The 26,895-nt window shown below is 35.1% G+C and overlaps 1 protein-coding gene across 3 annotated transcripts; it reads left to right on the plus strand.

The window, feature by feature from the left end:
• The first annotated feature begins 918 nt into the window (after positions 1-918).
• On the plus strand, positions 919-19,265 carry vegfab (vascular endothelial growth factor Ab). 3 transcript variants are annotated; one of them, XM_088938076.1, is made up of 8 exons: positions 934-1,575; positions 3,877-3,919; positions 6,588-6,784; positions 8,738-8,814; positions 8,919-8,951; positions 11,862-11,927; positions 13,672-13,803; positions 14,857-19,265. In XM_088938076.1, exons 1-8 carry the CDS (start codon positions 1,510-1,512, stop codon positions 14,876-14,878), a joined length of 636 nt encoding a protein of 211 aa, XP_088794202.1. In that variant the 5' UTR covers positions 934-1,509; the 3' UTR covers positions 14,879-19,265. The 3 variants fall into 3 exon arrangements, with proteins under 3 accessions (XP_088794210.1, XP_088794202.1, XP_088794218.1); XM_088938084.1 differs by lacking the exon at positions 11,862-11,927 and having other exon boundaries at positions 919-1,575; XM_088938092.1 differs by lacking the exons at positions 11,862-11,927; positions 13,672-13,803.
• Positions 19,266-26,895: the final 7,630 nt, after the last annotated feature.

A 26,895-nucleotide genomic window follows, 5' to 3' on the forward strand; every position in this document is an offset into this window, starting at 1 on the left:
CACGGTTATCAGAAGACAGTAAATACAGATCCGTACCACGACCTCAAATCTCTTAAAACATCTCCGTCTGAGTCTTATTTCTACAATATCCATAGTAGCAGGTAGCTACTGTGTACGGCTCCTGTTCAGTTCCAATTTACCAGATTCGCACTATGGTACCGAATACGAAAACGTAGCGACTTATGCCAAAGTACGCTTTTTATTTTGAAATAAAGTTTTATTTTATTAAATGGAAAAAAGTATGATACAAATTGCTATTAGGCGATCACAGTCATACGTCTGCTTTGTAGTCTTCTGAATGTGTTCATAGTTTCCCTCTTTATACACGCATCTTCGTTGGTGTAATGCTTGCGTCTGCTCCCTCCCTACTGTGTGCTGTTCAGGAACTGCTGGATGCTTTCTTCTCAAGATTTTGATTAGTGTAGAAATAGAATCTATAACGAAACCGATCATAAGAATATTAACATTATGTTTCAATGAGCTAGGGTACCTTTTTTTTCCTGCGGCGTTTGATTTAATAAACATTCTAGGGGATAAAAAAGAAAAAAGCAATCAAAACATTTTAAAATGCTTAACAAATAAATTTAATATTTTTATAACCTAATCAAACGTATTAACATTTTATGTTGACTTGGGATCGTGCACCGTGATTAATACGGGTGTAGAACGCGTTGTATTAAATTTGCAAATAATCTGATATGAACAAGCAGGTTATTGTAGTTAATGTATTTCGGTTTAAAGCCGGTTTCTAGAATCCCACAGTGCACAGATGTAGAATTTTGAACTATTAATTTATTCCCACGTACACGTCTCCTATTTTTTACCCTCTTCTTCATCGAGCGTTTAGAAAGACCTCTGTGAACCACAAGCCAGCCCCCTGCAGTCGTTGGTCCAATGAGAATCTGACTGGAAAAAAGTCTTAAGTCAGAGTGCACGCTACACTGGAAAAGAGCTGAGCTATTAAGATTGCCGTTCACTGTGTCTGGGTAGTCCTGACTTTGATTCTACTTTTTTACGAGAATAAGTGGACACGTATTCTGCACGTTAAAGGACGCAATTGCTGGCTTATTATACTGGAAAAGATTATTTATTTCAACGTAATTATTTTTAACAGAGCAAGCACTGTGAAGTTGGAAGTCTCATGAAGTTTTCAAGCACCCATTAAATCGACGGAGATATTCCTCGGAACCATGGGATTTCACTTAGTTGAGGATTGCAGTTAACTCTAAAGAAGGAGGACTGTTACAAAATAAGGCGAACTTCTGTAAGCTTTGCGATCATTTTTGTTTCTGTGGATACCAACAGATTCAGTACTGACAAACTAGCCCAAATTAATTCTGAGGGTTTCACTGAGGTGGTTCTTCTCAAAGTCGTGCTGGGTTGGAAATGGAACCAATGTCACTATAGCCTTGGCGGGGGAAATAGAGAATTTCAACCGGCAAATGATTGAAGAAATTAGCATTTTATCTAAAGATTCTGAACTTCGAAATTCACCCTTGGAATACAACCATGAACTTTATTCTCAGTATAATAAATATTGTTTTGGCGGCACTTCTCTATTTATCAACTGTAAAGGTAAGCTCTCTTCATATTTTGAAGAAAAAGATTAATTTATAAACCGAGAGGTTTTGATTTCTCATTAATGAACAGATTGTCCTTGTAGACCTCCTACTAGGTCATTCTTCATTTTCGAACGCTCAGAATTGGTAGATTGCTTTTTTTAGACAGGCAGCCGTCCAGCTATGTTTGATATTGCTTAATTGTGGTTTTACTAATCTGAAGTGAAATTTATGGTTCTTATTTTTTTTTTGTTTGCGTTTGAAAACGTGGTGAACTTTCACATCTATACAGCACGGCCTTCTCAGCCACATACAATTATGACGCTTAAGTTAAAGGTACAGTAACAATTTTAAATTGAAGTTCGAAACAGGTCTACATCTGACAAGCCTAAACTCTACCCAGGAGCTCAGTGTAGTTAAGACGGAGTAGTTGCGATTAATGGAAATGTATTTCCTCTTAGAAAATGTGTAAAGCATTGCAGTTCTGCTCTTAAATGGTTAACGCACTTGAATTATGGACTAGAATATTCAGGATTTAATTAGCAAAAAAAAAAGACTTTTTGCCTTTAGCGGTGTATTTTTATTTGTCGATATTTCCGAATTTATAACATTCATATATCTTCGGTTTATATTGTTGAGACATAGTGACAAAGAGCTAAAACTGAATTCTATATGCCTCAACCTTTTACATTAGGTATAACATTTCAAATTACCTTGATTTAGTTAAATGTCATTTTATATTAACGAGAATCGGAAAAAGACCCGGTGAATAATTCATTTTAAAGTCAAATTACACACGCGGTGTAGTTAGATATAAGGAAAGTCAATGTCGGTTACATTAATATAGGACAAAAAATGTAAATTCGAGATGTACACCGCGGTAAGCGGTTAATTACACTAAAAAATATCATTTTTTTTTTCAATTTCAAGGCAATGCGGAAGTTTTCTAATTCACGCTTAATCCAAAACCCGGCGGCGCACAGAAACCCATTGTTCAACAGAACAGTCCCCAAGTACTCTGAGCTCGCTGGCACTGGCTGCTGTATCTGCATAGTCTTCGAGTGCCAGGAACCGGTGCTTGCGTTTTTTTATTTGCAATCATACATAATGATTGTAGTGACTTGATAGTTAACACTGTAACTCCAGTCCCAATTATATAATTTCGTAAAATGTGTCGGCGTTTTAGAAAATCATACCCCCCTCTTTATTATTACTTTTTTAAAATGTTTAACTGTGTCATTTAAGTTTACACCCAGACGCTTTATCACACCATAACGGGGTGGGGACTTGGAAGCACTGACCAGGGAAAAAAAAAGTGAAGTTGGCGTTTTCCCTAAAAGAGAATGTCTCGGAAATTATAGTGTCTGTTTTGCTTGCTACATTTTCTTTCAAAAATGCAATAAAGTAGACGTGTGCAGAATCTTGATATTGCTCAATGTTAGTCTTAAAACTATTTACTGTAGTATTGTGCAACTTTTTAGCTAATGTGGAGGTACATGCAAATATTATACAGAATGCATGCAATAAATTCTGTGGTATTAACAGTTTAGGGGATGTTCAAACATTCGCAGTGCTTTTCATAAGTATTATAAGTCTTTGCTTAAATTTGTTGTAATTAACAGACTGCTTTTAACCTTTTTTTTCCACGGGAAGATTCAATAAGTCATTCGTTAATTAGTAAACATGATCACCTGAATTATATAAATCTCTTGAGGCGTTAAATTCGTCATCAGTCGGAGTTAGCGTGCAGCCAGTTTCAGACTCAGTTCTTTGAAACGCATTGAAAACGTGTGTGCAAGAGACATTCAGAGACGTCTGGGTTCATGACAACTCTGGAGACATTGTGAAACGAACGCTTATTTGAGGCATGATTTCATGACTTTCCTCATTTAAAATATAGATTTACATGTTTAATACCGCTTCACCCCAAAAGCAAAGAACGGCTCCGAAAAAACATTTTACTGAAAATTAACAGATGTGTGAAACTAAAACCTAACATTTTAAACACGACACAACCTTGTCATATTCATGGGAGTGATAGAAACCATATGCGTATCTTAGAATCCTGTAATCGATACTTCCATGTATTCTAAACGAGATCCCTTAAAAGAGTGTCTTCTTAAGAAATGAAGGCGTGTCTGTATGATGTGATATGTTAAGTGATTTCATCATTATTGATTTTTTCCCCTGCCACATAATGCTTCCTTTTAAACGATGAAACAAATAGTCCATTTTGAAGTGTAAAATATTTTTAAAGTATCAAGTTTTAATGCCAATGGCCATTTTAATTGCCACAGTATCTTTTTATTTCCCATAGACTGCCCACATACCTGTAGATGGGGAGAGAGGTCCAAATGAAGGTAGGTGGTTTACAGCAAGACAATGAGGAGTTATGGGAATTAAGTGTTTTATTGGGGGAAGTGCATTTTTTTTTCTGGAGAGAGACGTTGTTGTGCTGCCATCTTGTGGAACAAATCTGATTAGAGCTGAGTCCCGTTTCTGTAGAAATTTCATGGTACAAAATGACCTTAAACGACGACCATTTGTGGCCGGTTTTCATAGAAATGTTTTGCGAAGCGTAGTTAATGCTAAAAAGCTCTATAGCCTCCTAGTGAGAGTTTAGTGTATATCACGCTTATTTATGTTTATCATAGTTAATTCTGAGTTTCCCAAACAGAATTTAAGCTACAATTACATGCACCTGCAGGAAAACAAATGCTATTGTGAAGCAGTATCTGTTGTTAGAAATCACAGGTTTTTTCAGTCAAGAATCACTCCAAAAATGGATATGTAGTTTCTGTTAGTTGGTTAAAATTTATAATATCCAGATATGGATTAAACTAAACACTTATCCTAGTACAGTACTGGTTTTGAACACTGAAGTGAGTTAAAAGTCAGTAACCTTCAGCTTCAGATCTTTATTTGTTTAATGGCAACGTGATATTTCAACAAATACCATCTGTTCTGCCTAATTGTGCTTATCAACCACTTACGTAAAAAAACAATCAATTCGTCTTTTATCAGGGAATGGGTACTTGTTTGCTTCTTCAGTGATGTTAAAAGTTAGGTCTATATCATGTGATTCTACGATAGTCTTCAGATTACTTCTTTGATGTTTGGCTTTTGAATGCCAACCTTTGTTAACACATAAAATTGTTGAAAACTCACCTTTCCCTGCTTTAACATTGTTGTCAGTGAGTTTTGTAGGAGATAAGAAAAATATGGAATCAGGTTTCATGTTTTTATCACAAAAACATCCCTGATCAGTCAAACTTATGTACTTCTAATATCCATTGCCAATGCTTATTTATTTAAAAAAGTGCTCAAGTTCTACAGCTGTTTAAGAAACACATTCAGGTTGTCATTGTAGAATGAATGAATTGAGGATTAGTCTAAATTCTTTTCAGGTGAAACATTTTCTGAAAAAGCAACTGCAGTTGTTACAAGGGTGCATTTTATGGCTATTTAGCTAAATAAAATTATGTAGTAATTATGAAAGACTAGACTATTCTCTTAAAGCTTTTGCATACGTTTCTTCCTTTTTTATATTGTATGTATTGAAAACTATATTGTTTATTTTGATCATGGACCAAGACCAATACCCTTGTCATGATTTGATGATAATGTTTTTGTTTAGATGAAGAGAGGGAACCGGAAACTAGCTTTGACATGCAAGTGAATATGTAACTGAAGATATAAAGACAGCCTGTACAAAAGATTGCTTTGTGATTTTCTTTTAGATCAACAGTACTGAATATCAGCTATGCTTTCATTTGTGATCCATTATTATACAGGAAATGTCTGCCATGCAGAGACAAAACATGCATACATACTTTTATCTAATTATGAACAACCCCAGCTTAGTCTTCCAGGGACTGCTCAAAACTATGGTTTTGTCCATAGCTGTTGACTATCAGAATGGTAGCTACACCTTGCTAAAGTGGAGGTCACCTGTGTTCTGTTTTTGACTGTTGCAGGGTTATTTTGAAAGGGGTTATTATGCCAGTGTTGATCATCTATTATTTTCCGCTTATTTAAGTACTTTGTGCTGCATATGTTTAACTATAGAGTACAAACTACCTAACACTGAATACAAGCAGGTTGCTTCAACCTAGGATCAGAGTTAAAATGCCTAATGGCTCTGACACAGTAGAGCCTTTATAGATAAAAGGGCCATGTCTATCTTATTTAAACCAAACTTTTGAGGGACTAGCTTTTGGCATATTATATATCTGGTTGGCAAATTTTTTTGTCCTGTCATTAGGTTTTGAGAATCATTTTATACCCCTAAATTTTACAGATTGAAAGTTCTCATAGTCTGCTAGCTCCTTTCCTTTTAACATTAACAAATTACCAAATAATAAGCAATTTATTAAGCCCGATTCTTTATTACATATTTTTGTTTTAAGTTAAGTGGATTAAACATTGCTGTTTGGTCTTCCTTGACAACAGCAGGGAGATGTGTTGGTTTTATAATGATATAACAGAAAGAAGGTCTGTTTTGTGTCCAACTCTAGTTTAAAGGTGATATCCGTGTCCTATAAATCAACCTGCTTTATTTTCTATCATTATCTTTATAATAAACCACAAATAAAATTAGTTTTCCTTTAGAAATACAATTACACTGTTAAGATACCATTTGCAACAGCAAGGCTATTTTTTAGCACATGTATACTACCTTAAGACCAGGGGTGCACAGCTCCAGGTCTCGGTAAGTCGGAAGGTTTCTGGTTTTCTTTCTTTTTGAACCATTAATTACCTAGTTGATCTCACTATTTGCTTAATTGGACAAGTTGAAACCTTTCTTTGTTCTTAAGAAGCTGGAGATTTAAGGAGCCATGTAAAAGCAGTTGGATAGAAGCCCTTGTGGACCGGAATTGGGCATCTCTACTTTAGATGCTTTTGGCATTTGTTTAGCAAGAGTAGACTAATAAATGGGGCATGTTATGTTTCTGTTTGGCTCAAGACAGGGCCAATGTAATGTAATGCATCAGCACTGATCTGTTATTTTTTCATTATGATTTACAGTTATACCATTTTTGGAAGTGTACAACAGGAGCTACTGTAAAACGAGAGAAACCTTAGTAGACATCTTCCAGGAGTATCCTGATGAAATTGAATATATATTCGTGCCTTCATGTGTCCCACTCATGAGATGTGCGGGCTGCTGCAACGATGAAAGCTTCGAGTGTGTTCCAAATGAAACTTACAACATTACAATGGTGGTAAGGGCGTACCTTTTAAACATTTTCTCTTGCGGAATCTTCAATAACTTTTTTTAAATCCAAATGTCAAAATAATTGAGGATGCAAGTAATAATTTCCAATGAATCATTTATGAAACACTTTTCATACAAATGCATCAAATCATTTTAAAAGGGGAATTGTGAGGCAATCGTAAAATTAAATTGTTTCTTAGAAATGGACAGTTACAAGTGCATTAAACTTGGTTCACATTAGAGTACAATAAGAGGACCAAAATTATTTAAAAAAACATTTTAGTCTGGTTCAGAAAAGTCTACATCTAAAAAATACATAAAAGTAATAAAATTCTAAAATAACTTCTGACTTCAGAACATAAGAGTGGTTACAAACAAGAGGACGCCTTTCAGCCCGTCTAAAATTATGAGGTGGTTAATTGACTAAATGTTTTAAGTTGCTTCTAGGAGTGTCTGTAATTGACATGAACTTTATTATTCCCACAAAAATGGACACTCACTCCATGCTGCCAAACACAGAATCATGTCAATTGCAACTGCAGTCCTCAACATAGTAAAATTGTCTAGTTTCCTACAGCATTGTTTTGCACTTCAGATAAATATCGGCCTTCGACTTATAACTTTCTAAAATAACAGGCCTTTCATCACAAGCATCCTTCATCAACAGCATTCATCAATAGCATCCACATTATTGAATCCTAATGTAAGAACAGAAAAAAAAAATCCAGAATAGGCTCTTTTGTCCATTTGAGCCTGACATTTTACTAAGCAATCACAGCATGTAATTTGTTTTTGACAAGTTTGTGTAGCTGCTTCAACATTGTGACTTGTATAGATGTCTGCTTTCATTTGAGTCTAAAGTGTTTCTGTCATTGTATAATCTTAAGAGTTTTGTAATGTAGTGCTACAGTATGTAGTTTTGTTCAGTGGGGATTTGGCCATCCATCTAAGCTAACACGGACCAATTCAGTTCTGTTACTGCTGCACGTACACAGAGCTGAGAATGTTCCAGTATCTTGTGATCAGTAGTATCAAAAAAAAAACTAAGGTCAAACTGAGGTAAAACTGCCATGTGTGTACTGTCGGAGGTCAACTGTATATTTGTAATTATTTGTAACCTTGACAAAGGTTGTCGGAGGGCTAAGAAAATAATAGGAGTTGTACCTTAATGGTACTACATTTCTTACAGGATTTTGTATGTACGCCATAAGATACACTTCATAAATTGGACTATTTCACTTTAATTGGAATAAAAAGTCTGGTGGTATAACAAGTGACATAATCTTATGTCCTTATTATTGAAATGTTGTGCATTGTACTTATGTATTAACCTTTAGTCCAGCATGTAAGATACAAAATCTAATGATAAACTTCCAATTCACCATCATTATGTATAAGCAATGTTTGATGCTGTTGCCCATTAGAATGAGCATTATGAAAAGTTGTTGATCATCAGATCTGCTGTTCACTATAATCATCACCCTCAATCTGTGCTCTGTGAGCTTTCTATAACTAAACTTCATGCACTGAGTATTATGCAATGCTGTTGTGTCAAAAGAGTTTCATCATAATTTTTGGAGGCATTGCCTTATATAAGTCACAAGTGAAATCCTGCATTGAGACAGAGCTGTCTGGTTTTGTTTACAGTAGCTAATGACTGCTGAAATTGTCTGCATCCTTTGCAGTTTGGCCAGTTTTTTTTAATTCTGCATCCATATTTGCAAAGCACTTTGCTCTACCAAAAAGCATATTCCACATAGTATAAGAACTGGCTATATAGATTACGGCATGCACTCAACCTGAAAATTAAATATTGAAGTAATTTTTGTATCTCATGCATGTTACAGCTAATAAAGTTTATAAAGCTACCACCTGCAAAGTAAGATAGTGATCACAGTATTAAAATGAGGTTTTACTACAATTACTTGTTTTGTAAACAACATGTTTTTCCTTTTAATAGGTCAAGAAAATCAAGCCCTATCATTTTGATCATACAGTACAAATGAGTTTTACAGAACACAGAAGATGTGAATGCAGGTAAGAATATATTTTAAATAACAATAGCATGGCAGCCTTTTAAGTATAAAGAATTGATAGTTAAATCATGCTAAATAACTACATTATTTTCTTCATCTTTGCAGACCAAAGAACGATGTTAAAGAAAAAAAAGAAAAGTAAGTAAAAATATTGTGACATTACCATGGGAGACTTGGCAGAATTATTTCTTGTCACATTATTTACCATATGAATTAGAGATAAGACATAGCCTCCATATTTAACAAAAACACTGCCTGTGCTTCTTCTGCGGGGAAATCGCCTTTGCTTCTCTTTCTTTATTAATGTCATTTTATGTGTATTTTAATAGTGAAATTTATATATTCATCTGCCCAAGATGTCCAGCTCTTTAGATGAACAGGTTAAATTCACATACAGGTCATGAGATTTCAAAAGTGAGAAACTCATACACGTATTCAGAAACCGAGCCATTGACAAATTAAAAAGAAAGTTAAATTCATATAGGAAGGACAACAACAAAAACTTGATAGTCTTTTCTGGGAAAGGCTATCCAGCTATGTTGTTGAAACCAGGGTCCTTCACAGAGCAGCCTGATGGTATTTCAGGAACAGCAAGCCACTTGCAGCCAGAAGTCCCAAGATGGCTGAATGGCAACTGTATTATTTTTTTATGTTCCCTAAGTTCTTGTTCACAAAGAATTGCTGTCACATCATAAACAGATCTTATTGGAATGGAGAAAGTTTTGTGGTCATAAAGATTAGAATAGTCATACTGAGTCAGCTGCGTAACTTTTGAGCGATATCATGGATGCATAAACATCAAAAGTAGATGTTTAGTGTCCTCTAAGTGTCTGTTTTTTTTACAGTTTAAAGCTTGTATTCGGATTATTAAATCATTCTTAACCTATCGTTTTCAGCTCTTTTACAGTTCTCCGGTACTTTAAAGTCCTATATGTCCCTGCTTCAGAGGACAAAAGGGGGTAGAGAACAGGTGTTCCCTTAATCCCTGTTGTGAGTGAGTTGGGCCAAATAATATTTTCATGCTTTTAAGAATAAAAGAAGAAAATAAGTAAATATTTTAAATACCAAAAAAGAAAATAAGATTCCTTTGCCTCACAGAGTATGACAGGCTTTGGTTTCTGTCACCTCTCAGCAGCACAGCTGTGGCACCTGCTGTACTCATCAGTCTTCTTTCACACTGAGGCAGAGAGACAACACTCCTGAGGTGCATCTCACTCAGGCATGATCATAAAGCACTCTAGCATGCAAAATCTCCTGCTGCTACCTTGGGACCAGACTTCATTGCATGATCAGATAAAAAGCAATGTGTCTGGTTTTTTTACCATGAAATGTGATGTTTGGGCAGATATAGCAATGGAATATTTCACATTAGCATGACGTTAAATGAACAATGTGCACAGAAGGCTGAAAGGCAATGGTTTGGTGAATATGGAGAGCTTGAAACCCAATTAAGTCTGACCTTTCCCATTATCTGTTGTGCTATCATGCCTTCAGAAATGTTACAGAGGTGAGAAGCAGCAAGCACGACACTTGTCATAATAGCTGTTCAGGTTTCTTGTGTTGTTGAAGGTGCAGTATCTTTTGTTTTGTTCTAAACAAAAAAAAAAATCCTTAGAAATAATGTGTTGCTTGACTTCAAACAGTATTTGTCTGCTATGTCCTCTGTCATGTAGATATTGTTATACATTCCAGCTGGTCTAGATTTTCATTGTCGTTCATGTAGTAAGATTTGATCTGAGAGCTGGCATTGTAAAATGTCATGATAAAAGTGAATGTACAGGGTTTTTTCGGTTTTGGATTGAATCTGCCTTTTCTCTATTATGTATGTACCTAAGTAGAATTTATGTTTTATAACCCAGAACTTGCATTCCATGCTCTTCAGACAGCCATGCATTTGCACTTTAGAGTGTCCTAGTTCGACATTAAGCCATGCATTTGCACTTTAGAGTGTCCTAGTTCGACATTAACTACTTGTCAGTTTTACCATGAAGAGCAGGTGTTAAGTATGCACTTTGTCTGCACTCCCAAACAATCCAAAAAATAAAACTAATATTTCAGTATTTATGGTAAGGCAAATCTACTTTTACTTAAATGACTATACCTTTGCATTGTAAATGTATACAGAATCTAGAGCTATAAATATGATGTTTGTTATTTTGTACTTAAAACATTTAATGATATATTTTACATGGTTGCAATCATATGTATATTTGTATATGTATAAATATGAAGAAAGCAGTCCTTGTCCTACCATCTTCAAGCTGAGTGATACCTTTAAGACATGTTGCTGTTGAATTTGTGATTTTTGCTTTATTAAGCCTAATTCTCCTCTAGAGAGAAGATTGTTCAGGTAGTCCATTTAAATAAACTTTACCCTTCTTTACGAAACATCTTGTAACATCAAGCTGATATTTGGGGAATACAATTTTTCTTTAAGCTAATAGATGTCCAAAATGTATCCATCTTATATCCATGATGTGTCTGACCAAGAAAGCCATTTTTTTAAGTTTGAAGCTCGAAAGTTCTTGATTGCATCTACAGTTTCCTGTTCTGGCACCTTTAAACCTGTCTGTGCTTTCAATTTGGAAACTCATGAACCTTGGGACAACTGGTTATGAGACATGTACATTACTACTGCTTTACTAATACACCAAAGGCTTGCAGATCATCCGATTAAGAAGCTTACAGCTTAATGCATCATTTAGTTCATTTTGTTATTGGTTTTGTGTTGGATAACATTAATATTTTCTGAGTTTTTAATGTTTGATGGAAATGGCGTGGGAAAATGCAAAATGTTGTCTGAATTCCTTGGTGAATGCAAGCTGTAGCATAAATCTTCACTTTTGCAGTGTGTTGGGAACATTTGTTATTTCAACACGACTAAAACCAAAAACCTTGTTTACTATATTTGGTGAGAAAGTGTTATTTTTTACCACCTCCATTGAGAGTGCAGTTTTCATTTTATAAACAGACCATAAAGTTTCTATATTACTGTCCCAGGAAATTTAGATGTTTGCGATGTTTTTTTTTTCTTCCTTTATTTTCCAGAAAATCCAGGAAGGGCAAAGGCCTTAAGAGAAAAAGAAAGAAAAACAGAGACAAAAAGCTCAACTCGTATGTCAGCTGTGCATTTTCCACGCCACAACTGCATTTGAGCATTTCACTCTTGATTGTTAAGTTAATTTGGGAGGAAGTTCTTTATATTGTATAAATTTGACTCTGAACTTGGCATGAGGCTTTTTTCACTTGGTTACGACACATCTTTCTATAATCCACTAGAGCAATGGTGTGGCTCTTGGTCCACAAAAGTGAATTAGGAAAGGTAATGGCATCACTACGCATGGCTTTTAGACAATGATACTAATCACAAACATGCAAAATCACATTAGCTGATGCATTGTTCAGCCTATGTGCTACGGTGTCTTTTTAAACCCCACAATTGAGGTCTCTGAAAATTTGGTTTTAAATAAAAACATTAGGAGTTATATTTTTAAATTATTTTTGCTGTTGTGGTTCACTGCTTGCAGGCTGGTTTGTGTTGATTTGTGGTTTGTGTAGGTCTCTCCTTTTGGTTTATTGAGCTATATAGTTTTGGTGTAATGGTGTGGCACTGTTGGTGCAGAGTAGGCGTCGGTTAGCTTTCTGATAAAGAATATGGTTGACCAAACATTTCCATGTATCTGATAACATTACAGTGCTAATCCATATGATGTGTACACTACACTCTGAAGCCTATTCTGAGTGTCCATTCTGGTCAAATGTTGTTTCACATGACAATTGACATTGTTACATTGATATTCAGTAGACAAGTACTGCCCAGTAGTAATGATTATGTAAAACAAATCGAATTGTAATTATTCATAGCTCTGCCTATGTTCTTGTGTTGCTTTGTTTTTTCCCCACAGTTGTAATTCCCAGTTCCTAACTTAATATTCAAAACTGTGAACAATTAATCCTAATAAAAGATACTGCATCTTTAAGCAAAAGATATTTGAGTTTTATTTAATCATGAGCATGGTGATCTTTATGTAAATAACAAAGGAAATAGCAATGCTTGATTGGATTTGATTACACTGAAAGTTGTATTATGACCCTACATTTTTCAGTTTGACTACAATTGTGCATTAGAAATAAACTTTCATAGCTAGATTTTGATACCAGAATTATGTTTATACAAATTAAAAGGGAAAGCTTGTAGTTCTTTTTTTTAGTAAAACTTTATTATTTTCTAGAATAAACAGAGGAAGTGTACGTGTGTTTTTTCAGTTGGGGTGTGTTTGTTCTTGCTGCTTCTGGAATACAGCTATGCACAAGCTCTAAAAGTATTTGTTACTAATTTATCAAGAACTGGATGCTTTGCATTTGCCAGACAATTATAATGATGTGAGAGGTCACATGCTTCACATCATGCACTTTAGCTTTTCAAAGAACAAATACGCACAACTACATTGTTGACTCAGACCTTTAAACTGACCTTGCTTTATGCATGCTGATTTAAATGTTGTGTATAAGCTGCTGCTCTGCTAGAAACTAAGATCTCTTCTAACAAACTGTGCAAAATAACCATAGCTGTTCCACCACCTGGAACAGTATACCTATTTGAATGTACACCTAGATATAAACAGCATAATTTCTTGCCAATAAGAAAACAAACAAAAAAGCTAAAGAGCAATGATGTGGAGTCACTCTGTTTAAAGTCCAGCAGCTTTGTTACCTACTTCAGTGGAGAAATATTCTCCATAGCTTTTCTTTTTGGAAGGTATGCTTGTTGTTTTAGGGTTGGTGCATGTTGTTTCTCTCTCTGCTAAAGCTCTGTAGCTTAGATATCTTTTTTTTTTCCTCTTTTGCCTTTTTGCAGCCACTGTGAGCCTTGCTCAGAGAGAAGAAAACGCTTGTTTGTACAGGATCCACACACCTGTAAATGTTCCTGCAAATTTTCTCAATTACATTGCAAGTCCAGGCAACTTGAGTTAAACGAAAGAACTTGCAGGTTTGTTTAAAATTAAAATAAAAAATATATGTAAATATATTAGTGATAAAAAGTATGCTTCTTGCTGGATTCTAGTGCTTTTTGATTTTGCTTTTAATGAAGAAAAGAGATATGCCAGGAATATGCTTTAAATGAATATGCCATCAGCTTTATTTTCTGTTGTCCCTGCTATTGCAAGCATTTGCATTCTGCATTCCTTACCCTTAATGCTTGCTCTGCCTTTTAATAATACAGGACTTAAAAGACCTTTCAGTGTTTGATATCACTGAAAATGTACACATTGCCATACTAAAATGTATTGCCTGTACGTTTAAAAACATCTAGATTGAACAAGGAATTTCTGTCATAAGGGTAGAAGTAGCTGTTCAATTAGATGGTTGTACAGATATTTAAATTGAATTTGAGTGCATTTGAATGCCTGCAGCAAAGTAGTGTTCTCATATAAGCAAGAGTTTCCAGGCGCTTCCTGTAACATAAATGACTGTTTGTAGGGCTCTTATCTAACAGAATCTCACTGCTAGTACACAAAATGTTATCTGGAGGCAGATTCTGACATTAAGTAAATTGGTTTGTGAAAACTTGGCATAAATCCATTCATTCTCAGAATGTCAGGTTTTCACACCTGCTACAGGTACATAGAACACAGTGGTGATATCTGTACTCAGATAGTGCTGCTAATGTAGTTTTAAAAAGATTTTTGTACATTTAAAAAAAGTTTCAAATGCTAAAACAATATTCAGTCTAGGCGATGTGGTATACTGTACTTCAGTAAAACAAAAAGAAGTGGATACTTGTTTATTCTAGAATATCTGAGCATGGACTTTTCATTTGATTTGAATTTTCTTGGGGGCTCAAAGTGAAAGGTGGCATTTTTTTGTGTTTTTAATGCTTGCTTCTCAGTGCTTAGTGCATCTATTATGCTAGATTTCTGGGTAATAATGATAAAAGGTAAAGGTTAAAAAAATAACTCTTGAGGAATTGAGAGGAACACCAGCATGGTTTTGATTTTTACACAGTGTTCACTTACCTCTGTAATTCTTTTCTGTTTTCTAGGTGTGATAAGCCAAGAAGATGAGGGGAGGTGAAATGGACTTTGAAATGAAGGATATACAGGTAGTGGACAAAAAAATGGAAACCCCAAAGTAAGGTCACTTTTCAGGGCGTTGGGCCACCATGTGCGGCCTGAAACGGCCTGTAAGTACCGTGGCTTCGAGTCTGTCAACGTCTGAAATTCTGCAAGAGGGATGCGACACCATTCTTCCAAGTGAAAGTCAATCATCTCGCGCCTGGTTGAAGGGAGGTGGAAACCGCTGTCTCTGGCGCCGATCTAGAATATGCCATAAATGCTCAATTGGGTTTAAATGTGTAACTGAGAAGGCCATGGCATATGGATAACATCGGTGTTAAGATCATCAAACTACTGGGCAACTACACGTGCTCTATGGATGGGGGCCATTTTCATCTTGGAATAGACACCTCCCAGCAAGAAGGAAAAGCTGCAACATGGGGTGAAGATGATCACTCAGTAACATTAAGTAACGATTAGCATTGAACTTGCATTCTAAGGGAATGAGTGCACCCAAATATTGCAAGGAAAATGCAGCTGACAACATTACACAACCACCACTACTGGAACCAAGCAGTCAGGACTGTAGAGTTCTTTAGGCTGGCGCCCCAAATGCATCCATCCATTTATTTCTAACATGGTGAAGGATGATCCATCTGATCATATCGCATTTCTTGACTGCTTAGTTTTGGAAAGTGAAAAGTGGAACTGCTGGCGCATACAGGGGTCGAGCCCGTGACCTCTGCGTTATTGGCACCTCTGTCTAAGCAGCTGAGTTACCCTGCCACCTTGACTGCTCGATAGCCATTTGCCTGTGCTCTTTGCACCACTGGACTCACAAACAAATGTGTGATGAGTGGTTTGTCCACTGCAGCCCAAATAAGGTGTCCAACTCTGTGGAGTTCTTGGTGAAACAGTTGATACAGGCTACTCGCACCACAGGTTCAAATTTGCAAATGTGCCTCAACAATCACCCCTGTTTAAAAGTCATTGAGGTCAGCTCTGGTAGCTGTGCTAACCATACTGATAGGCAGCCAGTACTGTCCAGCGTTATTATAAATGACCCTAAGCATTAGGATGTGGTTAGAATAAGCCACACCTATATGGAAGCGCTGGCTTTCAATGTAAGCCCCTCATTTACCAGGTTGTTTCCATTTTTCTGTCCACTACCTGTACATAGCACAGCACTTTGAATTCTGATATTTTTCTCTGGAGATGCATTCCCTGGAATGATTGTTTTTTTTAAAGAAATCATCCTGTTGTATATTTTCGAAATATTAATATATAAAGAAAGTGATGAATATGTATTGCTGCTAAAGCCACCAGCTATGCTGGTGCATGAGATGTCTGGGATTCTTTTTTTTTAAAAAACAATGAACTTTATATTATATTCACTGGATTTGGGTCTGCTGTGGATAACGATAAGAAAATATGATTATAAGAGGTACATGAACCAGGACTTATGATGGAGTACTTCAATCCTTCAGGACAAACGGCTGCTTTTGTATGGGGGAATAAAGAAAATATACCGAGACACTTTCCGAAGGGATGAGACAAATGTTCCAACACTCGATTTGGACCACAGATCTCCCTTTATCATTTCACTTCCTGCTTCTGTGAGGTCCCAATTATATGGCCTCTGGGTGACTGTCAAGAAGGCGACTGTAATGACTAACATCCAGTAGGACTCAGAAAGCATAAATTTAAAAGGGATATTAATTGTAGGTATATATGGAAATATAATTAATTACTTGATTCCATATTTTGCCAAGGTTCATTGGCATTCAACGGAACACTGTAAGGCCTCCTTTGAAGCCTCCATTTATTATTAAATTATTTTTTTCCAAAGAAAGCATTGCACACACTACAATGAGAAACATTAAAAAAAACAATATCTGTATATACATACTTAATATCCCTTTCGAGATGATGTAATACAGTTAATTTAAATTTTTAGAATATTTTCAGTATTCTTTGTGTATTTAATTTTATCTATTTATATGCAGTGTTACGTTCAGATGTTTTGCTATTTGTTTGCTGTAAACGTTGTTGATGCCAATCAGCCCGTCTCCCTGAAATACACAAAAATCACTGATGGCTTTTTGACTTTTTATAAGAAAAAAATACTTCAACATTCCCAAACCATATTTTGCTTTTAAGGTAAAGCACAAAAAATGAAATTCTGTTCATAAAAGTCAATGTCTGATTTTTTTTTCCTGAAAGCTTTTTTGTGTAATAAAATTAGTCAACTGAATAAATTATTTGCTACCTTTAAAGACAGAGCCCAGGTTCTCTTATGAGTCTTGCATGCTTAACCTAAAGATCATGAGCCTATGTCCTGTACTACTTACTAAAATAGCCAGAGGTGACACTGAATGAATTCACAGCAATTGATGAAATTGTGTACTATGTATACAGTTTCTCATTCTACCAGTGACCTTGTACGCTGTAGTGCCTGTCATCAAACTGCATGCTTTTTTACTAACTTGTAACTAAAGTATGTATCAGACGCATAAGAGAGCCTAGGATTCTTGATTGGCACCTCAGAGTAAATATTACATTCTATTTGTATTAAACTGCAAGAAATGCTTTCTGTACCTATTCTGTACAGCCACATTTTTAGTATATTTTGTCACATTAATATATTTATTGGTGCTGTAAAGTGGTAAGTTTAAATATTAACATCTGTTTTAGTGTAAACTAGTATAAACATATTTATTTTCAAATTATATTGTTTTTTATTAAAGAAGAAAAAGTTGATTTCAGTTTGAAAGCCTGTCTTTTAAACCAGTGCATATATTATGCATTCTTTGGGTACAGTGTGTAGCTTACTCCATACTAAGGGGCTGTTAAATCTTTTCATACAACAGTGTAAATTTTATTTTAAATTTGTCTTGATTGACCATAGAAGATGGGAAACCTATTTAATAGACAAATATCATGAACAAGATGAGTAATTTAATTGTGAGAAGTGCTTATTCACATATGATGTAGTGCTTCGCATCACATTACTTTCAAAATTACTTAATTAGCCATATAATTAAAAAAGAATCTTTACATCACATTTATTTTCACATAAGATATGGAATTGCTCACAGGTTGAAGTTTTAGGGTTTTCATGACAGAAAGTAGGAGACATTTTTACACAGGATTGTGATAGTCTGGAACAGACATACAGTACTCAGCATTAGCCTGAAGCTGATTCTGTGGTATCCTTATAAAAATGGCTTGATGTTATTTTGGTCATTAAGCCACTAACAACTAAACAAAGAAGACAGGACTCCTCTTGTCTGTGACCTTTCGTAAGTTATAAATCTTCAATGGAACATTATTAGCTGATGAACAGGTGAAATTTGTCCTATGCCACAGGACTATGAAAGTGAGCCCCTGTTCAATATAGTTTTTTTCATTTAAGAGAAGTAAAATTCGGCTTTTTTCTTAGGTATATATTTTTATATTCTATAGTTGCACACAATGTTGGAGATGTACAGTACTTGTTCTTTAATGCATTCTCTAGAAATTAAATGTACGTGTCAGTATCCATGGTAACCTTAAGACTATATAGCACTATATCAGATGTTAAAATATTTTCATATTTTTAATATTTTAGCAACCTGTCCATATATTGTCACACATCTGAGGTCATCATGGCTTTTGCTCGCTACTGATCATCTTATTGAAGTTGAAAGGAAAGGAGATGGTTCGGTTGAAATGCTAAAGGTTGAAAACTGAAAAGAGACCAATGTTTATTTGAACAAGGATAAAAATAAACATAAAATGAAAATAGGCTGCTAAAGGTTGAAAACTGAAAAGAGACCAATGTTTATTTGAACAAGGATAAAAATAAACATAAAATGAAAATAGGCTACAGAATCAGTCTCAAAAGGTTCCATCATGTGTAGCAGTGCTCTTTGACTTATGATCTGGTTCGTTCTGGCTTGGAACCTTCCCAAGAAGTAAAATGCTTACTCGTGCAATGTTGTTTATTTCAAAAGGTGCGTTTCCTTCTGCTTCAGTTGCACTGTGTATTTTATGCGCCTCTCAATGAGGAACACTACAGGCAGCTGTGTGATGGTCTTGGAAATTGAGTAATCCCCAGTAACTTTGACACTAGTGGGCCTGATGAAGTATCTGTAACACAGGTTTAGTTGAATTCAGTGAACTTAACAATATCCCATAAAAAATAAACTCAAGGGAAAATTGAGTTGGAAATTGCATGCTATGAAATAAGTTTTTTATTGGTTGGACCATGTTAGAAACATTGAAAACCTTGTATATTAAGAAAGGAACAGATATTTCACTAGGTAAACAACAGGATGAGAATCTTATTTTTGAAGATGTGGCTATCTTATCAACTGCTGTAATTCAAGAAGATGAATAAAAAGTTTTTGTTATGAACAGGACTTGGAATCTATAGTGACTTAACACTTACAGTACATAGAATTTAATGTTTATGATACACTGACAGTGTTCTACACAAAACATTGGTCATAAGTTCTTTCAAATAGTTTCCATGATGTCTATGGTGCAGTGCTGACTAGGCCACCCATGTCATCTGATCTGAGTAAATGTGATTTTTACTTGTGGAGATACCTGAGTATTCCAAACTAATCATTGAGGATTTAAAGGCAGCAGTTAAGTCATTTATTCCATTTCACATGACACATTTCTGAGTCTATTGTGGAATTTGGCTGTATGCTTGTGAATGGAAATATTGAACGAATTTCAAAATAGGGTATTAATTTCTAATGTTTCCATTCAACATCTTGAAAATATTTATCTTCCCAAGGAGAATTTATCCTAGGGATTTTGCACTCATTTGCTTTCCTTCAGTGTGAAATAGGGTTTGTCGTTGTAATGCATGTCAGAAATATTTTATGATTATTTTATTTCCAGTATAGACTATGCCCTTAGGTGTCACCCATCAGTGCACCTTGTACTATTTTAGAAACCTCATCTTAACACTTGCTTTCAAGGGCCCTGTTTTTTAGACTTTCCACTTTTTTTCTTAATAAGCTCGTTCCTTTCAATTTCATCTTTAAAACACTGGTCTGTTATTTTTCCCTTCCACTACCTACAGTATAGTACCTATAGTATAGGAGAGTTTGCGTTTTCCATTCATGTCTGGCAAAAGTGAAAATAACATTTTTAGAGTCAGTAAAAAAATAGCTGTTCTCCTGATGGCATTCCAAACCACAGCAAATCACTTTCAGTAACTCTCAAGAAATGTTTTATCACGATTGATTTCACTCTACTAGATGGACTTAATGGCTACCCCCCCTTGGCAACCATTCTTACGTTCTGATGTTTAGCAATCAGATTTATGCAACACCACAGTTAAAACCTTCTAAGCTTTGTTTGAAAGACTAGGAAAATAATACATGAAAACAAAAATCTATTAATTAAAATATCTGAAATGTACCTTCTACACTTTTTTATAGCTTCTTTGACTTGAAAAACAGACATACTAGCTGGAGGAATGTTTACTGCTTTTGTGAACTTTGTGACACACAGGGCCAGACTGGGCAAAGCACTAGATTACACACAGATTATCAAGCTTATAGCTGGGACAAAGTGTGATTTGTACTGATGTGATTTTGGAACTTGCTTGTGGAACGTCTCAGCTTGAGCACATGCGACAGCATTGAACACATGTTCTGAGGCTTGGATTTTATTAAACTGCACAGTGATTTTGATGATGGTCAGGACAACGGTAGATGTGCTGCTATCTTGAGTTTGCATTGTAAAGAGCCATATCAGTGAGCCCTGTCCTCAATGCCAATAATTCAGCAGGCTTTAAAGAGGGGTATCAAGCAGGAACTGCCTTTCAGCAAGAACAGGTTTATCATTTTTCTATTGAAAAGTAATTTTATCACATTATCAAGCCTAGATCTGAGAGTACTCAGTTTGTTTGCTTCTACAAAGTGTCCTGGTATTCCATTCCATGAATTATGGTAATTTTTAAAAGTGTTTTCTAATAGTACAAAATCAACAAATTGCCAATTGCCAATCCCTTTTTTCTATTCACTGAACTTGAAATTTGAAAATGTGAAATACCTGTTGGGATCGACCTTATTGAGCCCCTTTAAAATACCCATTTAAAATGATGGACTGAACACTTATGGTACATTGTTTTTTTTTCAGAAGTCTTGTGTCGAGACTGAAAAGATTAAGTTCTTTGAACCAGTCCTCAGAACTCATCCCCTTAAACCTTAAAATCTGTCTTGTCTGTACTTTCTCTAACATTTTGTAATCGCTTTTGTAAAGTGGAGACCAGAACTGTATGCAGTATTCCAAATAAAATCTAACTAGTGCATTGTAAAATGTCAACATAACCTCTTTTCTGTCTACACTCTGCTATGTAGCCTAGCATTTGGCTTTTTATTGTGTCTGTACATTTTCTAGATGCTGAGAGTGACATCCTCTATACACTTTCTAAATGTGTGCCTCAAATTTTATAATTATGCCTTAGAACGTTTTTCCTACTGTATGTGCAAAACATGTATGAGCACTAAATTGAATTTCAAAGCTTCACAGTGCAAATATTTTGTGGGCATTTTGTATTATTTATTATAATGAAACAAATATAATGCATTTATATAAATCTTTATATAAATCTGAAAATGAAGCTTTCAGAAGTTAAAATAATCAAGACAAATGACTTTGGTGAGCCAGCTGGCTGAGCAATCATGTTTTAAGCCCATGAATAAGAAGGTGGAAGAGTCTATAGCAGGTGAGTTGTCACGATGGGAAGAATTAGGTACCCCATTAGTGAAAATTACATTTTTAGAGTCAGTAAAAAAATAGCTGTTCTCCTGATGGCATTCCAAAACTCTTCTAGAATATTCCCATGGCTTACGGAAAGTGATTAAGCTTGGAGAATGTGTACCAGATTCAGGCACCACTACCATTGTTGTCCTCTTGCTGCTGTTCTCAGAGTAGCTTATCCCATTGTAGAGCCATCCCCATTTCTACATCCAGTGCTGCAATCTCTCTTACCAAGCTATATGTTCGGCAACGTTTCCTATTGGGAATGTGTAGTTTCAGCAAAGTCAAGCCCTTGAGGAATTGGTCACAAATATGGTTGGCACTCAACAGCCTGCACACAGCTTTTGTGTTTTATAATATTTAAATGCAACATGTCAAGCATTTCATTTTAATGATTTTTCAACTATAATCAGGTGATCCCTCTGGGAAATTTAATAGTGATGAGGCATACTAAATTTAGGGTGCCTGTTCTAATCCCCTCTCAAAAAAGGGTTAGTAGAGCAGATCCTAAAAAGTGGCTCAGTCATACTTACAGCTGCCAAAATGCACTACTGTTTCAACCCAAGTGCATGACGGCCATCCTGTTACAGCCACCTCTGTGCCAAATCATGACTAGGAGTTTCCAGACCTCACTCTCCTGCTGTTATCAATATTAGCTGGTTGCTGAAGGACTTATTGGGAACATGCTGGGAATCTAAGATGCCTCTGCATGATTTTTGTTTGTACCAAAAGTGCTTAGACATATCTTGACAAAAACGTGACCTAGATCTAATGCCATAGAGACTGAAGGAGAACCCTTCATCTCCCAGAATAGTCATCAAGCTCTTTCAGGTGGAGCATCTTCTTCCACCTCCTGTTATGAATGTATCATCCAGAGTCCCATTTGCTGAGTATGGAGGATCCAGGAATCCTAACAGGCTTTCACGGTATTCAAAGTGGACCCACTGAAGAAGTCCTTCTGTACTTTGCACTGTTGATGCTGACCAATCATTACTGATTATCCATATGGTATGGTGAGGATGAGTGGATGGACTTTGGAAACCCTGAATCAATTAGAGACTCTGCTGCTGTTGACATTTTTAAAAAGCCTTTATTTTCATAATAGCTTTAAATGTACAGTTTAGTTTCACTCTTGTTTTTTTGGTTCATTTGGTGTACGTTTTCTTCACTTCCTTTTTGTGTAGAACACTTGTAATGTTGAACAGTTCTCTGAACCTTTTGGAGAGCACTAATAACATTTTATTATTTAAGTCATTACTGTAAATGGTTATTTTGTCATTTGGAAGTGTTTTTTGTCCACTCACATTAAAATTTAAAATAGGTTTGATACAGTATGTGAGGATTAACTTTGGCAAATTGTCATTGATGGTGGCACATTAAAATACTTGTCTATATTTCATATGCTTTTAAAAAAGCCATATATTGTATCTTGGATATCCTGAATGAATGGGCATGTGTACTATTCCCTGGCATTTAGCTTTGTTACTACTAAACTGAAACTAATTTCCCTTCTTACACCATATTTTGAAGGGGGTCATAAAGGAATTGTCTTAGTATAGGACCCATATAGAATTTAAGATAGTCCTACATTTAGGTAGCAGCTAGGCCTTTTTTGTCTCTTTGGGCTCAAAAATGCCCATTTTTATACAATATCAGAGCTTTCTGCCATCATCTTCCACCTAATGGTAAGCCAATATACACTGTCCTCTTTGAGACATCAACATAGATAGGGAGATATACATATAGTTTATAGACACATTTTGTCATTAACAATTTCTCCAACACAAAACCTAGTAGCTTTTAAAATAGTCCCCATTATTTGCTGTTCAGCATTCAGCACACTTCAATGTAAATGGGGTACAAGTTTAAAACTTTCTCAATGTAACCAGTGCTCAAGGAGCTGGTGCAGTGTGATGGCTTTGAAAAAATGAAAAAAACATACCTGTAGCTCAGTACTTTTTAGACCACATAATGCATATCAATGTAATAAATTATACGTTAATACCTATTTAATTAATTTCATTGGTTCAATTATTTTAGCTATGTTAGGACATTCATCTGTTGGTGTGGGCTCCTGAATGACTTTGATATTTTGTTTGATTAGCTGCTTAGTAGTTTGAAAAAGACTAATTATATTGGATGTAGAGATGTAATAACACTGCATAAAAATTAACAGCTGAGTTGAACATGCTTTGTTGAAATATGTTGTGTCTTGAACATTTCTTGTGATTTTATTATTCAATATGAAATCTCTAAAAAGCTAAATAAATATTTGTGGAGTGTCTTTCTTAGAGGTTTCTTACATATACAGTACTTATATAATGCTTATGTAAGACATTGCATGGAAAAATCAGACATTATGGCTTATTTCTTTATGCTCCTTGTAAGCCTCCATAAATGTAATAAAAACGATGTACTCAAATATCATACTCTATTCACTAATAGATTAAGCTGATGAGTCTCAAGTTACGTCTCCTTGAAGGGCCTTTTTTAAAAAATTTGATTTTGTTAAACCATATACTGAAAATCCACCATGTCTAGAGAACATGAGTGAACTTGATCTCACAGGATGAGTGGATGAACTTTATATGACTAGCTAAGAAAGCCAAGAAAGGCTTTTAAGAACTCAGATTATAAAACCTTCGGTTTTTCTCTATGCTGAAATCCACAGCTTTCAAATTAAGTAGCATAACTCTTAATGAGAACTTTGTTTGACATATATTAATGGTCTTTAGGCAACTCATATAAAATATTTTGAAACAAGTATAATATACCTGAAGTACAGTATATTAGTGGTTTATCTATAATTTCACAATCAAGACCTCTGTAAGATAATATACATAAGTACACAAATACTAATGAGACTTAATATTAAAATAAATGTTTTTTCTCTGTTTCCCTCTTCTGTGTAGATCTAATGTTTTTAGCATTAAGAAATTGTGTGAAATCACTTTAAAATGGCAGCTTAAACTACACATAAAATACATTCTAATCTTGTTTAAATCTTGCCACCCTCAGTTATAAATACAACAAGAATGCTGTAAATAATTTAATCTCTGATTAAAATGGAATTCAAGGGAAGAAGCTTATTTTGGCCTATGCAAACTAACAGAATTGTCTGCGATGGACTTCAAGCTCAGTTTTGCAACAACAGGTTTACTTTCTGAATGATACGAATCTTTGTAGGATGCTATTAATCAGAGAGGGATGATGACAATTTCTAAATAAATATTAATTATGTTTATTGTTTAGGAATCTGCAGGAATATTCAAATAATGTATGTACATAAATACTTAAAAACAAAGGTCACATATTTTTGTGTAATATGTTTTATATCAATATAAATATATAATCAAAAAGGTAAATACAAATAAAGCAAATACAAAAATAATCCATGTATCCATTTTCTAGCCACCTTATCCAATACAGAGTGATGGGGGGAACAGGAGCCTTTCATGGCAAGCAAGGGTGAAAGGTGGGACATGCCTTGGATTGGATGCCAGTCCTTCGCAGGCACATACAGACATAAACACGCACACACTCATACCTGGACCACTTTTCCCATAAGGCAACCTACCAGCATGTTTCTGGAGTGCGGGAGGAAACTGGAACACCCAGAGGAAGCACACGTGACCATGGGGAGAGCATAAACTGGGAGAGCATGGGGAGAGCAAACTCTGCACAGATGGCACCCCATGTCTGGAATTGAGCCCAGAATCCCAGTTTTGTGGGCCAGCAGTGTTTACAATAATAATTTATTGTATAGTATACATTTAGGCCTAAATTAGACACAACTATGTCAGCATTGTAAACTGTCTCTCTGTTACAGGTCATGTGTGCTGGCATCCTCTGTTATAATAAACTATCATCATCATTTTCTAACCCTTACTCCTGGTAAGCTGCTTGTAAAGCTTAGGTTTTGTACTTCTAGGAAATCCAGGAACTCAAAGCACAGTAACCAGTTTCCTAACAGCAAAGGTGAAAGTTTTCGTTAATTTCTGAGAATGTTGTACATTTTACTACTTCTTCTGGTTTTGAATTGACAGCCTATAACAATGAAAATAAGAGCACACTGAAACTACGTAATTGAAAAACTGTTTTTTCTCTGATTAGGGATGACTTTTTACCTCTGGAATGTGTCTTACATTAGCATATGATAATACAAACATTACAAAGAACAAATTGTAGTTATCTTTAATTATATGAAGTCTGGAAATACTGTATTTTCTATTTAGTATTCTTTGTCAGAACATGCATTTATATATATATAGATCTAACTGTCCTTAGAAGAACATTAAAGTTTTTAATTGAATTAAACTTACGGTGGTTGATGTATAGGAAAATACAACAATTACAATTTTTCTTAAGACTTGTGAAAAAACGTATTTTAAATACAGTAGTTCTGTGTTACAGTCACATTTTCATAGCATCCATTATTTTATTTTGTTCAGCATTTTTGTACATAATTTTCTGGTGTTACTGGTATTGAGAGGGACACTTGGTAAATTGGATGCCAAGATAAAGTAGTGTCAAAATCAACAATGTAAAAATAAAAAAAGAATGGACTTAACATAACAATAACAAACTGGGCAGATGGAAAAATGAGTTCTAACCTTGAATTAACATTTGTATATGCAGACCATATGACCTCTCTTGTTACATCCAGTTTTAAAGGGTGTGGAATCTTTTCCACTCACAGTGTTTTTGTTATAGATAATGCAGTGTAGTTTAAATATTGTGATTCAACATAAGACAGTTCCTTTTTCATTCACAAATATTAATCTGGTATCTTAAACTATTTAACGAAAGAGTTGAGAATGTTAGCCTGAATTTATGTAAAATCTCTGTGGACCTGACCTGATGTTACTATTTTGAAAACTTTTAATTGGTACTATTTTATTATTTTATTTTGAAAAGGGAAAATGTTCTAATGAGAGCCATATATACTATGAATTTATAAAACAATAAGTTGTTTTTGCATTTCCTTCTCAATCACAGATGTTTAATCTAAACCTGTTAAGCAGTAATTTGATTGATATACAGTATACATTCTTCACAAAGTAATGTACTTAGGGCCTGATTCTTGGATGGCTGTTATCAAAAATGTCTCAACCTGAAAGAAGTCATTGTGTAAAATAATTCTAAACTCACTTAGCATTCCCTGAAACTTGCCTAACAGATGGAATTTAAGTAGGGGATATTGTATTTTAATCATCTGGCAAGATATTCCTGCACTGGTGTTGCTAAATGGCATTTTG

The sequence above is a fragment of the Atractosteus spatula genome, chromosome 2 (genome assembly GCF_055471065.1).
Source record: "Atractosteus spatula isolate fAtrSpa1 chromosome 2, fAtrSpa1.hap1, whole genome shotgun sequence".
Lineage (NCBI taxonomy): Eukaryota > Metazoa > Chordata > Actinopteri > Semionotiformes > Lepisosteidae > Atractosteus > Atractosteus spatula.

Excerpts from the sequence above, each read along its gene's own strand:
- vegfab (XM_088938076.1), top strand. The coding sequence starts at position 1,510 with ATGAACTTTATTCTCAGTATAATAAATATTGTTTTGGCGGCACTTCTC. Across the intron at positions 1,576-3,876 it reads TCTATTTATCAACTGTAAAG|ACTGCCCACATACCTGTAGA; the intron begins GTAAGCTCTCTT and ends TATTTCCCATAG. Across the intron at positions 3,920-6,587 it reads GGAGAGAGGTCCAAATGAAG|TTATACCATTTTTGGAAGTG; the intron begins GTAGGTGGTTTA and ends TATGATTTACAG.